The sequence below is a fragment of the Gambusia affinis genome, linkage group LG08 (genome assembly GCF_019740435.1).
Source record: "Gambusia affinis linkage group LG08, SWU_Gaff_1.0, whole genome shotgun sequence".
Lineage (NCBI taxonomy): Eukaryota > Metazoa > Chordata > Actinopteri > Cyprinodontiformes > Poeciliidae > Gambusia > Gambusia affinis.
The window spans coordinates 3,130,001-3,147,819 of record NC_057875.1 but is presented as its reverse complement, the minus strand read 5'-3'; the positions used below and the strand labels follow the sequence as shown (position 1 = coordinate 3,147,819).

The following is a 17,819-nucleotide window of genomic DNA, read 5'->3' as shown; positions in this document are numbered from 1 at the left end:
GAGAGGCTCAGAGTCAGACAGAGACGGGATTATTTAAACGAAGCTCGTTTTGTAAAAACTTCTGGAAATGAAGCAACCAAGAGCTGCCAGAATCAAAATTTTTAAGATGTTTCCTTCCAGTTTTCTCAGCATCCATGACAGGTTTGATTAATTCCAAAACCTGATGTTTGTGACAGAAACTTTAAAACGTCAGAAGAGAGGAAAATCATATTCCTCTGTATAGTATATAATTAAAATATTAATTTTGTAAGAAGTGACATCAGTGGTGTTAAGAAAACAGCACAAATTGCTACATTTTAAAGTACGCAATTATAGATACATGGATAAATAAGTAAAGAAGTTTGTCTTCTGCCCACTTCTTTTTGAGCTAAATGTGTTCTTATTACAGTATTATTATATAATACATGAATTTGATGACTCAGACAATGCTTCTTCTTACTGTATGTATATTTCTGTATGTATTTGTGTATATATTTACACACGTTTTACCTACTAAAGCATATAATATGCTTTTTTTTCTTTTATATGGCTTGAAATAAAGCAATGAATGTGAAAATTGCTGCTGGTTGGAAGCATTTCTTTCAGCTCATCAAAAAACAACAGGTGCAGAGACCAGGTGAGTTATGCAGTATAGCGCCTCCTGTAGGCTTGGAAAGGGAATGAAACTGTCAGAGAATGTGAATAATGGATGGATGAATATTGAACATCTTGTCAACACAGAATTTAATCAAACCCATTAAGTAACAGGGTTCAATTCCACACTGTTTTTGGATTAAAAGGATTTTTTTTGGTTAAAGTTTGAACATAAAGAGTACATTGTTAGAAACCTCCTGGTACAGAACTGTGACAAGCGCTAAAATTATACGATTTTAGAGCAGCAGTAGAATTTCCTGCAGGAATATTAAGAAAAGTTCAACCTTTAGTTAAATTAAAAATAAACTTTAACATTTTTGTTCTTCCATGTGGATCTCAAGTGCTTCTAAAAACATCCGAAGTGTTAAAGAAAACCCACCAAGCTGTTTTTGGACAATAAGATATTATTTGGTGCCTGAAAAATGAGCCCCTTCAAAAACCTTCTGAATGTAACCCGTTACCTAGCAACCCCTGCAGAGTTCCGCCCGTCGCCTAGCAACGCAAGTGGTGCTCCAGCACGTTTGGTTAGCTGGTTTTACTGCTGTACAATGGCTGCTGGAAAAGACAAAGTGTTTTGTGGTTGACTTTCCATCTAGAAACCACTTGCTGCATTCTTGTTGGCTGTGCATTAGGCTCCACTTCTGCTTTTCAATGTTGTACGGTTGCATGATTGCACATCTGTTTGCAGGTACTTTCAGGTGTGAGTGTGGCCAGCAGCAGATTATTTCGATTTAAAGAAGCAAGAGGCCCTAAAAATCTCAATCTGAATGCTTTATCTGCATATTGAATTGATGTATGACTATCTATCTATCTATCTATCTATCTATCTATCTATCTATCTATCTATCTATCTATCTATCTATCTATCTATCTATCTATCTATCTATCTATCTATCTATCTATCTATCTATCTATCTATCTATCTATCTATCTATCTATCTATCTATCTATCTATCTATCTATCTATCTATCTATCTATCTATCTATCTATCTATCTATCTATCTATCTATCTATCTATCTAATGCATATAAATACTATAAACTAATTATATTAAAGCGGAAGCAAATAGTTACCAGCTTGCTGTTTGCTCCTGATGTGAAAACTGTTGTTGGAGTTCTGATATTTGCAGCTGAAATAAACAAAGAGAAGAGAGCAAAACTAAAACTGAGTCGACTGTGAAGCTGGAGAGAGAGAAAGAGAGCGATCCAGGAGGACGTCAGTGATCAGGGCCACAGCATCTCTTATTTACACACACACACACATACACACACACACACACAGAGCAAAAACATCTCTTATTTACCAGCTTACGTCTGCACTATTTATGGGACGCTGGGGAGAGGCACAGAAGAGAGGAAGAGAGGAGAGGGGCTAAAATATGCATAGGGGCTGGATCTTCTGGGACGGCGGGGGGGAGTCAGACAGGAAGAGGGAGGAAGTGAAAACTGTGGCAGGAGCTGTGATGGAGAGGAGTGTGTGTAAGTGGGGCTGAAGGAGCGAAACCAGGAGGGAGGAAGGGATGCGTCCCGCCTGCTAACACCCCCGGGTGGCGCCGCTGCGTTCTGAGCCGGACATCATACGGCCCGAAAGAGGCCAGAGCCTTTCCTGGCCGGCCATGCCGCCGCCGCCGCCACTGCCTTCCATCCATCCCTACCTCATTAAGGCACACACACAAATTAGCCCATTCCACTCTCTGACAGATGTGCACACACACGCAGTAACACCCGCGTTAACCTCCACAGCTGAGGCTCTCCATCTCCCCCGGTCGGCCTCTCTGACTAGCCCACTTAGAGCGCCCTCCCATGGGGCGGTGGAGAGCGGCAGGTCAGGCTCTGGCTGAAAGTTTTCACACACACACGCACGCGTTTGGACCAAGACTGGAGAGTAACAAGATGGATGCTGGGAAATCGCTGCAGTCAGACTGAAGCACAGGAGGCTGAAAACGATGCATTCAAAACAAAAGAAAAAAGTTTTCTATTGATGTTCTTAATGTTCACTGCCCTCTGTGTCTCTATAGACCAGAAAGAATGTGAAAATGGCTGCAAACAGATGCACAATTACACAACTGTACATCTTTGAAAAGCACAAGTGGAGGCTCCTGCACAACCAATAACAGAAATGATACCATTGTAGCTGGATTATGACCTTTTCAAACTTAGTTGAAGACTTAATGACAGTTAACTCCAACACAGATGTTAAACTCTATTCACCTAAAAGTTTACGAAGCAGTCGAATAAATTGGTATTTTAGAATTTGCCCAGAAAAATAAATTTCAGGGAAGCTAAGTGCGGTAAAGGTTTTGAATTAGCAAAAGATGCTAAAGCATTAAACAAAAAAAAATTAGCCCTGCTAATTGCGGATTAGCATAGACAAATATGAATTGTCAGGACTTTGTTTTTTGCATTTTTGATCCTTTTTCTGCAGCTTTTGAGTATGATGATTATTCACTCAAAGAGACATTGATTACTGCACCTGGAGACAGATACAGATGGCTAAATAAAAATGATACCATCTGTAGCTGGATTATGATCTTTTCAGACTTTTGGACGCGCTTCTTCCTGTTTAAAAATGATCTTCAGGAAGTTCTGAGGATCTCTTGTCAGTTTAACAAAAATGATTCCTGGTTTTCCTCTGGGCCGGGTCAGACGGCAGGAGAGAACCGTGATGGAGGTTATCAGGAGTGTGTGTGTGTGGACATTAACCGACAGGGTCCAGCGGTCGCCCTGCTGCTAAATGGCCTGGCCGGCCATATGCCCACCACCTCTGGCACTACATCACCTCCACTTTATGTGGCTGACTGAGTGGCTTTCTCTTCGGGGGGACGGGAGGCTTGGCTGGCCGTCTCAACACCACTTCAACACTGCAGCTGTTATACATTATTACCTTTCAATAATTATTCTCTTTTTTCCCGCTTTCTTCACTCAGAGCACTATGGGAACGTAAACTACAAACAAAATCAGATCTGTGTGTTTCAGACTGTTCTAAAAATCTAGTGTGGGTCGCATTACTGGAAAAAAATGGGATTTGAATCTTTTTGCATGCAGTGTTTTCCCACCTTCTGATAATCGTATTGTAGTTTCCCAGTTTTGTAATTTTTTGTTATGCTTGTATTTTTTTAAAAGTCATTTTAACCTTGTTGGTATAGTTTTGTAATTCCCATCTCATTACAAAAACAAATTTGCTTAATGGAAACACATTTTTGATAAAACGTTTTTCAGCACGATCAAAATAGAAGTATTTCAAAAACTGCAATGAAAAAACTCTTTCCACTACACACCAGTCACGTGAACGACAACAAATTGTCAACTTTTCCATGATTGGTAAATAATGACACTTTAATGCAAACTTAATGCAGACTTGCACTGAAGTTGCACTTAGGCCTGTTGCAATAAACAATAAATCAATTAATCGCACAATAAATTAAAACTATCGACCTCATTTTAATTATCGCCTTTATCGTCTCTTCCAGCCTTTTTCTCTTTCTGTTGATGACACTGAATGAAAAAAGACTCAACTCCGCTGCTCTCCACTGACCCTCCCTTCCTCATATCCTCAGTGTAATGTCCAGTTCACACTACATGATCCTAGAGCTGTCAGCCGATTGTCGGCCCATTTTCAAAACCTGAGAGATCACTCATTAGCAGACAGAAATCCTACGTATAACAGTTCGATCAGGTTCCATCGTGCCGTGTGGTGTCCAACAACGGGCACAAAATAATGGCTACACGTCCAGTTAACTCATTTTAAAACCAGGCATTAATCAATGCTTTACTACAATCTACCTGCAACGCATGTGGCTCTAGTAACTCTTTTGGTTGAATGCAGTATTTATTTCCACTTTGGCTTTATGTTGTATAGTTTTTAATTAAGTAAATTTTTTGTTAATGGAGACTGAGAATCAATTCTATTTTTGTTTTTGGTTGTTTTGTTTATTTTATCAGTTCCAGTGTTGAGTGTTCTTTTGAAAATAAACTATTTATCTTTGGCAGGAAATCACATGCATTATTATGTCATTTCCATTAAATCAGTGTACAAAGGTCTTCAAATAATATTACCGTTTATCGGTATAATTTTTGAGACAATTAATTGCTCACCAAAATTTGTTCTCGTGAGTTTAGGTTTAGGTTGGACTAAAAATGTTCTTCAAGTTCTATGACCTGAAGAACATTTCCAGGACTAGAGGACTAATGTCTCAGCATGCGTTTATCTTTAGTTGCATTGATTAGTGCAATCAATGCAAAAATCAATCAGATCCACAACGCTGCTGCTGGTGTTCTGACTAAAAGCAGGAAGTTGGAGCACATCACCTCCTCTAGTCCTTCCACTGAGAGAACAGATGTTAAAATACTGCTGGTAGTTTATAAATCACAGAACAGTTTAGATGCATTAAAGATCTGCTGTTGTCATAGCAACCTTCTAGACCTCTCAGGTCTTCTGGTTCTGGTTCTGCTCTACATCCAGAACCAGAATCAATCATGGAGAAGAAGCATTCAGCTTCTATGCACCACGTATCTGGAACAAACTTCTGTAAAACAGCTGAAACACTGAGTTATAATAAATGAAATATTGACCAACATTTTGATACATAATGATGGCATTTGACAAAATGTAACGCTTCAGTTGTTGATTTTTGTGCTTTTATGATTTAAAGCTCTTTGAAAGATTTCTTCTTGTGCTCTACAAATAAACTTGACTGACTGTTTGCTTTTTAGCATCAGACAGCCAATGAAAAATAGCCTTCTGGTTAATTCTGGAACTTTAGTCCATTTGTATTGTTTTATCTTCTGTGCGCTGCTGCAGGTGAAATTTGAAATCTTCTTGATACGTCCTTGAATTTTATAGTGAGAAAAGTTTACGAAGCTGCAGTAAATCTGCAGAATGAAGCGACTCTCTGACCTTCACCTCTCAGGTTCCTGAAGACCAAAGGTTCTGGAGAAGAGAGGAAGGTTCACATCACCGCCGAGCTGACTGCAGCTGGCTAAGGACCTACTCTAGAGTGACTTATATCCACTTATGAGTCTAAATCATAGCGATCCGAAGCCTGCCAGAACCCTACCAGGACCTCATGAGGAGAGACGGAGAGAGGGATGGAAAAACGGGAAGAAAAGGCAGAGTGATTACAGAGGTGGTGTTGAGTTTTATCTGGATCAGATTCCTCTGCCATGGAGTGTCCTTGGTCACACTACCTGTGTTTCCATTACAAATGTCAGCAAATCTTTGTCTAAACTCTGCTAATGTAAAAACAAACAAAAAAAACAACACAATTTGCAGTGTTTCCATTAAATAAGAAATTAAATTAAAATCACATGTAAGTTTGTTCACACGATAAATCATTAAAAAACATGGCAGCGACGAATGTAAACTTTAAATGGTTGTGACGAAGACTGACTGTCAATATGAAGGAGTTTTTATGAATGTTTATGACTGTTGTCATAAAGTGTCAACTTTTAATGCAAAGTTTTAATGAAACTTTGCACTAAAGTATTATTATTCCCCCCAAAAAAGAAAAGTTGACAAGTTAAATGGACTTTCAGTGCAACTTTGCAATAAAAGTGTAAGCAGTATAACTGTGATGCTGTGAGAGCTCTGGAAAACCCAACCATCATCCTCCCAGCACTTCCTGTCATCTTCATCGCTTTCACTAGCAGCAGCATCCACTTGTTGATCACATGATGTGGAAAAAGTGTTTCCATTGCAGTTTTGTGAAATACATCTATTTTGACACTGCTAAAAAACTTATATAAAAAAAATAGAGTTTCCAGTAAGCAAATTAATTTTTCATAATTCCCACTTGTGTAATATTAAGGTCAATGAAAAGGCAGCAAGTGAAGGGAAACAACTCTGCAGAGAAAAGTGGGTTGAAACCACTCATCTGGTTTTAAACGTCGCTGAATCAGAAACTTTTAATTTGTTCTGCTCGGTCAGCCTTCAAAAAACTTTAATTTTTTTCATGGAAATGCAAAACATTCAGATTAAATAAACATATAACATTGAAATATTTAGCATTTGTCTGCAGAAACACATAAAAATGAACAAAAAACCTGCCACTTCCTAGGGCTTTCAAAGTTGGCGTGTTTCCATTATTCCAATTGACAGTTTTATGGAAAAGCAGCGGCAGCCAACATTCCCCTCACCGACCTGCAGACGGAGGAGGCCGGGCCACAGATCCTACCTGTAGCTCTGTCTGGAAGAAGAACTTCTGCGGACACTGGGAGCAGTCGTAGATCTTGTCCTCCTGACCGTGAACGGCGAAAATGTGCTGCTGCAGCTTGTTGGCCTGCACAAACACTGCAAGGAGGAGAAACAGAGCAAAGCGTTGCAGCGCTGATGTGATGGAAGTTAACGCAACAGGGTACGGCAAGCCGATTTTACAAAGAATCGGCTTCACCTCACTTACATTCCAGGTATCTGGAATTTGTTTAGACATATTAGTTAACTGGGTCGTTACTAGTTACATTTACTCAGTTACACTTTGGAAACAAAATACTTTTGGAAGTTTTTTTACTCTGCCATACTTTTTACTTTTATTTGAGCATATTTACTATGAAATAATCTGCCAGTGGAACCAGACGTTTTCCCATATTAGAAGCAAAATGTCAGTTCCATTGCTACCTTTTAATCAATAGTAAGGAATTATAGTCTTAAAACAAGCTGAAAAGTTACTTGTAAGTTGGTTTTCTATGCTAAGATATTTGCACTAGGAACTAGACCAAAAATACTCTGTAAGATTTTGTGTTTTTGCAAAGCTTGAAAGAAATTTCAAAATGTAATTGAAGATACCTTGAATTGTTATTCTTACCAGTCAGGATGTAAATGTAGGTATCTTAAATTGTCCTTCAGGACAGTCAAAACGTTTTTAGATAGTCAGAGGAAACAGATTTTATATTAAAACGGCTTGCCATAAAGGGGTTGAATCTGTAAAAGTTAAAATATGAATTATCATTAAGAGAGAGAGTAACTGATGAGGAAGAAATATTTTATCATCTGAATAAAGAGAAAGCAGGAAGAACCACCGTCAGCAGAACGTGATATTTATCAATTAATCATCCGGTTCTTTGGTTTTGGTTTTTGTTTTGTTAATTCCAGCTCCAGTGTTGTTTTATACCCTCCACCCCCCCATCCCTCTTTTGTTTCAGTAAACTTTTGGTTTTCACTCCGAGACTGCTGAATTATTAAGCCTCCCCACAGGAGCCGAGCCCATTTTACTAATTCATGAGCCACCAAGGAATACAGTTAAAGTTTAAAGTGTTGCTGCGCCTGGGGAGGGGGGCTGCCTGGGTTGGGGGTGGGGGGTGGGGGGTGGAGGGGGTACAACACAAGACAAACTCAACAACTGGGAGGCGGGGGGGTTAACGCAGGGAGGAAAAGTGCTGAATGTGAACACCTAATTTGGTCATTTATTTACTCTCTCCTGTGGATTAAAAACATTCACGTTGTTAACACACACATATTACACCCTCCTGCAGCAATGACCCACATTTTACAGCTTTAAGCTCACAGAAAAAAATAAATTGTGTTGAATAAAGCCAAAAAGTTTCTGAAAATGATTTGTTTTTAGACACTTCTAATCAGAGTCAATTTACAACCTCAAACTTTGACGGGTTTGACCTGACCTGAATTTAACACACACTCACGATTGAAACGATCCCCGCAGTAAAACAAACTGTAGAAGGATAGCGCACAAGACAGTGAGCCACAATATGAACAACTAAATTATTTATTTACCCAAACAAAGCATATGAATCTGTTGATTTATTGCAGTGGCACAAGCTGTTTTTTTCCTAGCGATACGATTAGCCTGTTTTAGCTTAGTGTAGCTTAACTCTATCTTTAGCGCTGCTATGCTAACTCTCTTGAACTTATCAACTTAAAGCCAAAATTATTGAACTATTCTACACTATAAATTTTAAATAACTGTTTAATTAACCACTTTTCTCCTTCATAAGTAGAGTATTTTTGTTCAATAGTCTGAGGTCGCTTTTTTAAATTACTATTAAAAATTGTACACATCAACCGAACAATGAGAAGAGAGATAGAAATTAGCCACTTGGCTTCAGTCTCATGCATTTAAGTGTAAATCTTAATTAACATGCAATGTTTGACTTTTAAACAATAAACTAGAAACAAACAAAAAATATTTGTAAAACAACACAAGCAACATTTCTGTCATCTAATCACATGCAACATGGAGCAAAATGCTAATCTATGTAAAGTATGACATGAACAAACTGATTGGCAGCGCTGGTGGCCGTGGCCAGGCAGGGTGACCAATCAGATCTCAGTATTTATCTCAAAGAGCCTTGGCCAAATGTAACTGTTTTCCACAGTTAAATTAAATATTTCTGATTGCATTGTGTGTTTGCTCCGTCCTTGAACATGGTAGCGTGCGCCTCACCTGTAAAACAGACGGGACACTTGAAGGTACCTCCCATGCCTTCGAAGCTGTGCTCTATCAGGTGGCACAGCAGCTTGGCAGGTGAGTCGAACATCTGGTTACACAGCTTGCACTCGTGATTGATGCCCTCCTCTGCAAATAGGAGACAGACACGCATGCGTAGGTTAGATCAGCCGAAACACGGAAACCGGAACATGTGACATCAGTTCGGGATATTAACCCAACACTCAGGACAGATGTCTGATGTACATAAAAAACAGGCGGCAGAGACACAGATGGACACAAAATATGCATCAAAACCCAAAACATGAATAATAATAAAAAAACATAATCACTTCACTTTATACTGAAACAAAGTTAGGCTGTTTTAGTAAATCTTGTTTTCATATTACAGTCTAATTATTTTGCTAAAGAACATTTCTATGCATTCTCTTTTAAATATGAATTTAAATATGAAAACCTGAGGTAGAAGAGGTTTATGTATTTACATTGTTTTTATTCAAAAACTCTAAAAAAAAAAATAAAAATCTAACTGCAACTCCACTGCCACAAAGATCGGGTTTGCTCAATTTCTACTGTCTAGCAGTTAACTTATAACGAAACTGACTTTTTTTTTAAATTTACAGTTTATTTTTTGACATGTTTATGGTTAAGTTTGAAAATAGTTTTGGTACACATTTTCTATTAATTTCACAAATCCTCTAAACTAGCCTGAACAGAAGAAGTGCAGCTCAACACACTAACATAAACTAAAGTAAGCTAATATCAAATAAGTTAATTTAGGCTAAGCTAAACTTATTCAAAATAAGGTAGTTTTAATAGGGTAAACAAAATAATTAGCAAAAAACTAAGCTAAGCCAATGTCAGGTAAAGTAGTAAGGCTAAAGTAAATCTGCATGCTAACTTGAGCTAAACTCAGTTTAGCTAAAATACAGTAAGGTGTACAAAACTAAGCTAAGGCAGACTATATTAAGTTTACAGGGGCTAAATGAAGCTAAGACAATCAGGGATGGTAGGCTAAGCTAATAGCTTAGCTATAGTCTAAACATAGTAAATCAACAAATGGGTAACATTAAGAAAAGTTATGGTGAGATAAGCTAACGTAAGGCAGGCTAAAGCAAATGGATAGATTCAGCTGAGCTAAGCTAAGCAAAAATACTTTAGCAGTGTAAAGTAAGATAGGCTAACTAAAGGCAATGCATGGCAGGAAAGGAAGCTTAGATTGGCTCAACTAGACTACTAAGAGTATAGTAACCTTAAAAAGGTCCAGTTAGAGTAACCAATATAAGATAAAGTAGGGCAAGGTAAGTTTAGCGATGGGATACATTAAGACAAGCTTTGTTTCTTATCTACTACATATTGCTTTGATGCTTTTCAGACTGTGTAAGAAACAGAAACAGAACAGGTGTGCCAGGTTTTAGGTTAAGATACCATGCAGATTATTTCACTTATAACAAGACATTTTTGCCATGTTGTAAGTGAAACAAGCGTTATTTCAATCAATATTAAGGAGTTACTGATGTAAAACAGGCTCCTATACCCCACTGAAAAGTACTTGTAAACTATATTTTCATTATTTCAGCTGTACTAGAGTGTAGCAGACCAAAATTACTTGGTAAGATTTTGTGTTTTTGCAGTGAAATATCAAAAAGCAATCAAGAAACACCTTAAAAAACATGAGGATGTATTGATTGTTAATGTGAGCACAAAAAACTACAACAATTAAAAACACTGAATACCGTTCCAACGTTTTTACATCAAACATAAAGCAAAAAGAGTAAAAATAATCTTTTATATGACAAAATAAGTGATAGCGTGCAGAGCCATATCCACAGTCGTGTTTTTTATTTTTGTGTTTGTGTCTATTTTAAGACGGTGTGAGTGACATCACTGCCCCCACGGTGAAAGGCCAGATGAAGGTGGGCGTCGTAAACACAAACACACACAGGCACCCCTCGGTGATCGAGTCCCCTGCCTGTTGTCCTTATCACCAGCGTACCAAACAGGTCCGATACCCCAGTCGCCCACACACACAGCACGAGGTAACACACACACTCACACACACACGCCACAGGACCGAACTGCCGGGAGACATCAGATGGTGTCGTCTGCAGGCCAATCTGTGACCCCCATGGAGCGGTGCACACACACACACACATACACACACCCTCTTTTTTAACACTTATCTCATGTCCTGTAAGTGCTAACACACACACGCACTCTGCAAAGTCTCCGCTGCAGGGGATCGCAGGGTTAATAACGTCTTCAATCATGCATCCATGACACCCATACTGACTAATACACACACGCACACCGAGATTTTTTATCTCTTCTTGCCTCAAAGGCCATCACAAGGGTGCCCTAATCCCATCTCAATAGCTGCGTGTGTGTGTGTGTGTGTTGTGGTCCCGATCCCCAAACAAGCCCCGTCTCCACACGCACACACACACTGAAACCTCAAAGGCTGCGAGGTTGTGAGGGGCGCCAGCATGTCCGAGACACACAGAGACAGATAGAGGTTCATTATCATTTACCAGGAGATTGAAGCAGCAGGAGAGAGAGTCACATGGAGCGACGCATGCAGAGAGAGACAGGGGGAGGCGGAGGGGGAGACAGGAGGAAGGGTGTGCAGCTGCAGCTTTTCAATTGGTTCCGATTTTATTGTTTAAGAAACAAAAAGTTTAAGTTTGGTTTGGAAAACAGGCACACTGCAAAAAACACAAAATTTTAACAAGTATTTCTGGTCGAGTTTCAAGTGGAAATGTCTTAGTACGCTTGAACTGAGACAAAATTAAAGTACAAAACACTTTTCAGCAGGATAAAAGAGTCAACAATTCATTAATACTGATGAATAATGTCTTGTTATAAGTGACAGGTGATAATCTGACAGTGGCAGAACTTCATCAGTACTAAAGTTGTGTTTTCCAAGCATATAGTGCAATTTTATAGCACAATAAAGTAACTATGTTAACGTCAGTTGTTACAAAAATGCTATAAATCTCAAATATTACTTTAAATAAATTTGACTTCAGAATTTAACATCTTGAAATTGGGTCTCTGTCTCTTTAAAAACTCCTGCTCTTCCTGAAGCTCTATCTTCAGGAAGCCATCACAACATGGCTCCTCTATTGACCCTTTAACAACATTTTTACCAGCGTTTCACTGAGAAGTGGCTCCTATAATGAGCTCAGCAGGTGTTTGCTAATTGCTGCTGGCTAGTCTGAAGGAGCAGAGTGGATGAGAACAGAAGCTCTGAAGGTTGGAAACTGCAGCTCAGAGGAGGAGCTAAGCCTCGAAGGCGGGGCTAGGTCCACCCAGGCGTTTTCACAGCTGAATGGTCGCCATGGAGATTAAAGGATTTTTTTAAAACATGCATGAAAGAATCAAGGTAACACTCGAGGTATGTGACAATATAACAAGTCGATTTTAAATAATACTGCCCCTTTAAGAAATTATTGACTTTAAACAAGCTCCTATTTTTTGTTGAAAAATAATTGTAAGTTAGTATACTTTAAATAAGACAAAACAAAGATATTTGCAGTGGAAATGGCACCAAAACTTCTTGGTAGGATTTATTAAATATTTCTGTCTCGTTTCAAGAGGAAATATCCCTGGTTAAAAAACCAAATTCTCATTTTCAATAATGACTTTTTCAGACAACATTGATGATACATCTTAGTCTTGAAATAAGACAAAATTAACTTAAAAGTAAATTTTCAGCAAGATGTATGAGTTTGTTTTAGGTTCCTTAATATAGATTTTTTTTTAAAGGTACAGGCTCCATTTGATCAGCCAGAGGAACTAATAAGTTTTAATCAATTTTAAGGAATTATTGACCTAAAAGAAAATCCTTTATCTAACTGAAAAGTTGCTTTTGAGTTAATTTTGTATTATTTCAAGTATACCAAGTTATTTGCTAGAAACTAAAAGAATACTTGGTAATATTTGGAGTTCCTACAGTACAGAAGATGAAGAACTGCCTACACACCATTGATGTTGGTGTGTGTGTGTGTGTGTGTGTTTTGGGTACGGGGTTGTGTGTGAGGCATCTTCAAGCCGCGTCCTCGGTGGGGGTAAAGCTGCCTCAGAAGCTGCCTCCCTCTCTCCCACGCTGCCAGGATCAGAGGGAGCGGTCAAACATCAGCCACCTTTACATGAACACAACGACCTACTTCTACGCTCAGTTTCTCTGAGATCCTACAAAGAAACATCTGAGCTGCTCGGCAGCGCTCACACTACCAGCAAGTTTTTAAGCCGCAGTTACAAAAACAATCTGAAACTTTGGAAATAAAAATGTAAAAAAAACCCAACCCTGCAGGATGTTATATTTTACTTTAACAACTGATACTTTAGCTAACATGGATTCTCAATGTGCTGAAGACTAATGAGGAAATTATGTGATTGGATTTAATTAGTTAAAACTAAATTGATCAATATCTGGTCAGCATTGCAGGATGTTGGTGGTGCATAAGACTAACATGACACTTTCATAAACATGGAACATTTATAACTGTTGTCATGAAGTGTCATGTGGTGAATAATAACATTTGTAATGCAAAGTTGCATTAAAAGTGTTATCTTTGCATCATTTGGTTGATAATGACACTTTTGAAGAAAGTTGTGTTAAAACATGAATAAAAAGTCCATTAAATCTGTCAAATTTACATTAAAAGTTTCATTATTTACCAAATGACACTTCATGTTTATGACAGTGTCATGTCAGTCTTCTAATAAAGTATTACCAAAAATATATTTTCACTAAACTGTACTTTTTACTTTTTCTGAGGTAATTTTATGATGAATTATTAAATGAGTAAAATTTCTGTGAACTCAACCCCCTGTGATTAACTTCACTGAATGAAGAACAAACTTGTTTTAATTATAATAAACAAATAATAATCAGCCAGTGGAAACAGTACGTTTTCATCAACATTAAGGAATAATTGACTTAAAACAATCTTGCTAAAAGGACATTTTTTGTCTCAATTCAAGCTGAGATACTAGCACTAGAAACCAGACTAAAAGTACTTGCTAAAATTTGGTGTTTTTGCAGTTCAAGCTGCAAAAACATTTTTATTTTGTGTTTTTAGTACCAGATCCAATCATTTACAGTCTTTGCCTCCACCAAGCCATCATTTCTCAGTTGCCCAGGATTCTTCTGTACGAAGCCAAACGTTGAACTACAGGCTACGTTTCATGTATAAATTTAAATAGAAATAGAAAATAGTTTTTAATATTTTTATTGCACTTTTTGAGTAGCTTAAAGGTTGGTTTAATTTTTCAACCTTTTTAGGATAAAGTTATTGTAGCTATTCAGTTTTGGACCAACAGAAATACAATCCCAGCTCTTTGTTAAAGTATGGAAACATCACTTCCACTGAGGAGACTGTCTTCCCTTTCTGACATAAAGTCAAATACATTCAGTTTTCTATGACCGTTATCTTTTTAACAGTGCTTCGTTTCATTTCTTTATAAATTCCCGTGCACAGGAACATGTTTCATTACGACATCAAACCGACAACAGAAACTTTAGGAGCTCATTTCTGGTCAATCAATTAGAGTGAGAGCAAAAATGGCTGCAAACGGAAAAAAAGAGAAAGGAATCCAAACTAGAATGAACGTGAAAGCCTCAGAGAGAACAGAGGAGAAAACAGTGAGGTGCAGAGAGATAATTGGGCTGTCCGGAACAAGGGCATGGAGAGAGGCCTCCAATGCCTCTGTGTGTGTGTGTGTGTGTGTCCCATGAAAGACTTCTCTTTTCTGACAAATACATTGTTTTGATCAATGTGTGTGTGGGGACGGCTGTCTCTGTGTGCCGTCCCCCCGCGCAGCCCAGTCCGTGTGCGACCCATAGTGAGATGACAGAGTCGCAGAGCGTCCTGCCGCTACGCTTTGTCTCACAGAGAGCATTTGATCCAGCAGCACATGAACACACACACACACACACACACATCCCTGGGAGACTTTCCCTGGGACGGAGAACATAGGGGAGGACACAGCCAAAGAGGCAGGGTGAAGGTTAGGGCTTACAGTTCTCTACCAACCAACTCAAATCTAACTTTTTCTGGATTTTAACTCAAACTAACCACGACAATAATCCTTTGTCGCTTTTATCTACAGATCCTAAGATGCTGGTTTCATCCAGGAGAAAGAACTCGTTCAAACCTCTGGAAGCCCCAGTATGTAACTTTTACAAAAACATATTTCCTTACATATTGGTTGAAACTGACTGTCATGACAGTATGGATGAGACAGAAAATCAGTGAGGAAAAAATGAGCTCCTCTGGCTTCTCCTCTGCTAACTAGAAAAAACCAATCAGGCAGGAGGCGGGTCTTAATGCTGTCAATCACCCATGTGAACATGTTTCTTCATGTGCTAAAGGCAGAGAAACAACTTACTGCTACAGGAAAACTGTTTATCTGCCGTCATCAGTGGCTATGCTAACTAGGCAGAGCATTCTTGGCAGACTCAGCTAACTGTAGTGTAGCCTATAGCAACTGGGTGAAGGGTGAACATTGTGTACACGAGGGTGATTAACAGCGCTAAGACACGGCTCCTGGCTCAGCTTGGTTGTTGCTGACAAAGCAGTGTATTTGTGCAGTGAGCTTATTTTCTTCACAGATGATGTGTTTTAAATTATGCACGACAAAAACACAAAATCTTAAAGTATTTTTGTCTGGTTTCTATTGCAAACATGAGTGCACCTGAAATAAGAAAAAAACTAGCTTACATGTAACGTTTCAGCAACATTTATGCTTTCAGTCAATAATTATTGAATATTGGTGAGAAAGTCCTAGTTCTGAGTGGCACAGTGGCGCAGTTTGCCTTGCAGCAAGAAGGTCCTGGGTTTGATTCCCGGCCCGGGGTCTTTCTGCATGGAGTTTGCATGTTCTCCCTGTGCATGGTGGGTTCTCTCCGGGTTCTCCGGCTTCCTCCCACAGTCCAAAAACATGACTGTCAGGTTAATTGCTCTCTCCAAATTCGCCTCTCGCCAGGAGCGTTAGCTGGAGATCAGCACCAGCAGCCCTCCTGACCCCACTATGGACAAGGCTGGTAGAAAATGGATGGCTAGTTCCACTGGCCAATTATTTCACTCATAAGATATTTTTCCATGCTTTTAGTGAAATAATCTGCCAGTGGAAATAGTACCTTTTCATCGATACTAAGAAATTATTGACTTAAAACAAGCTCCTTTATCTTGCAAGTTAGTTTTGTCTTGCCTTTGTATGATTTTGCAGTGTGGATCCAGGAGTTGTCTTAGTAAGATTTATTATTGAGAACTAAAAACAGTTGTCTAAAAACTGAATTTTATCTCCATCCCTCATCATATCTGGACATATTGTAAGAGGAGGTTTTACCCAATAAGCCACTGAACAATGAGCCAATGAAGCAACTCTGACACCCCCAGGTAATCGCTGCGTGTGCATCAGCAGAATAACAACACAGATTCCACTTGAGGCAAAAAAAACATTACAAAATTTAAAGCAGAACATACATGTTGAAGGAAAACGCGGTCCATACTGTAGTCATACTCACAATTACAAGCCCACCGCTGTGACATATTTCACACAAACACACAGCGCCGTTGCTCATGCTGTTGCTCGGTCTCATTCTCTCTCATTAACCACCTTTTCCTCTCTGCTAATTGACCAGAGGAGCAGGACCAGGTGGCATCATCCCATTTACGCTGGCCTCATCTCAGACCCCTGCAACACGCAGCTCAACACAAATGAGCTCCTTGGTTTGTGCTGGCGACGGATCCCTAAGGTGCTCCCCCTCTTAAACACCTCGGCATGCATGCAAACACCCACCTTCCCGGCGTCGCTCTAAACGAGCTGCCGGGGGTCCCCCGGGCGTCTGCCCTCCATTACTGCCCGTCTCTCCGCCTGTCAGCCCCCTCCATCCCTAAAATCCATATCAGAGCGTGTCTCTGTTCGGTCCTTTGTGCCGTAAAACAGGCATCTGCACTTCAAGTGAAAATACGAACCCAAGTAATTCAGATTTATTCAACCATTTTACAAATTTCCTGTTTTATTCTTTTTTAAAATACTCAGCCTGGTTGGGAACCTGTAATGTGGTCTTAAAATAGAAAAACACAGATATTGATATTTGAACTCTATCAGCTGAATGTTTGATGTAACGACGTCAATAGATGTCAATGCTTTTTATTGTTAAACGAGTTTCTTCGTCTTTTGGCTTCTTTTTGATTCTACACTGCAAAAACACAAAATCCTACCAGGTATTTTTGGTCTAGTTTTTAGTGCAAATATCTTAATACACTTGAAATAAGACAAAACAAACTTAAAAGTAACTTTCAGCATAATATGGATGCTTGGTTTCAGTCAATAGTTTCTTAAAATTGATGAAAAAGTTATATTAGTGTCCCTAATGGATGATTTCACTTTTACCACAGGAATAATGTCTTGTTATAAGTAAAATAATCTGCCAATGGAAATAGTACTTATTTTAATCAATATTGAGAAATTATTGACTCAAAACAAGCTCCTATATTGTGTTGAAAAATTACGTTTAATTTAGTTTTGTCCTATTTCAAGTGTATGAAGATATTTGGACTAAAAGATGGACCAAAAGACACTTGGTAAGACTTTGTGTGTTTGCAGTGCCGGTATAAACATCCTTATTTTTACGCCAATCCACATCCTAGAGTGTCTGACGAGGTGTGGCTGTGAGTTAGTTTGTGAAAAAGTTCTAGTTTAAGAAAAAAACCTTCAACTTTACGTTTAATCTGTTTGACAGACATTTTGAAAAAAGTTCAGTGATTTCAGGAG

The 17,819-nt window shown here is 38.8% G+C and overlaps 1 protein-coding gene across 3 annotated transcripts in view; it reads right to left on the bottom strand.

Moving 5' to 3' along the window:
* znf423 (zinc finger protein 423) overlaps positions 1–17,819 on the bottom strand; it is a 182,414-nt gene that overhangs the window by 9,828 nt on the left and 154,767 nt on the right. For all 3 annotated transcript variants that reach the window (XM_044125793.1, XM_044125794.1, XM_044125795.1), the window contains 2 exons: positions 9,030–9,161; positions 6,807–6,922 (listed from right to left, as the gene is read on the bottom strand). In XM_044125793.1, coding sequence (XP_043981728.1) covers positions 6,807–6,922; positions 9,030–9,161 — 248 coding nt within the window. The remainder of the gene's footprint in view (positions 1–6,806; positions 6,923–9,029; positions 9,162–17,819) is intronic.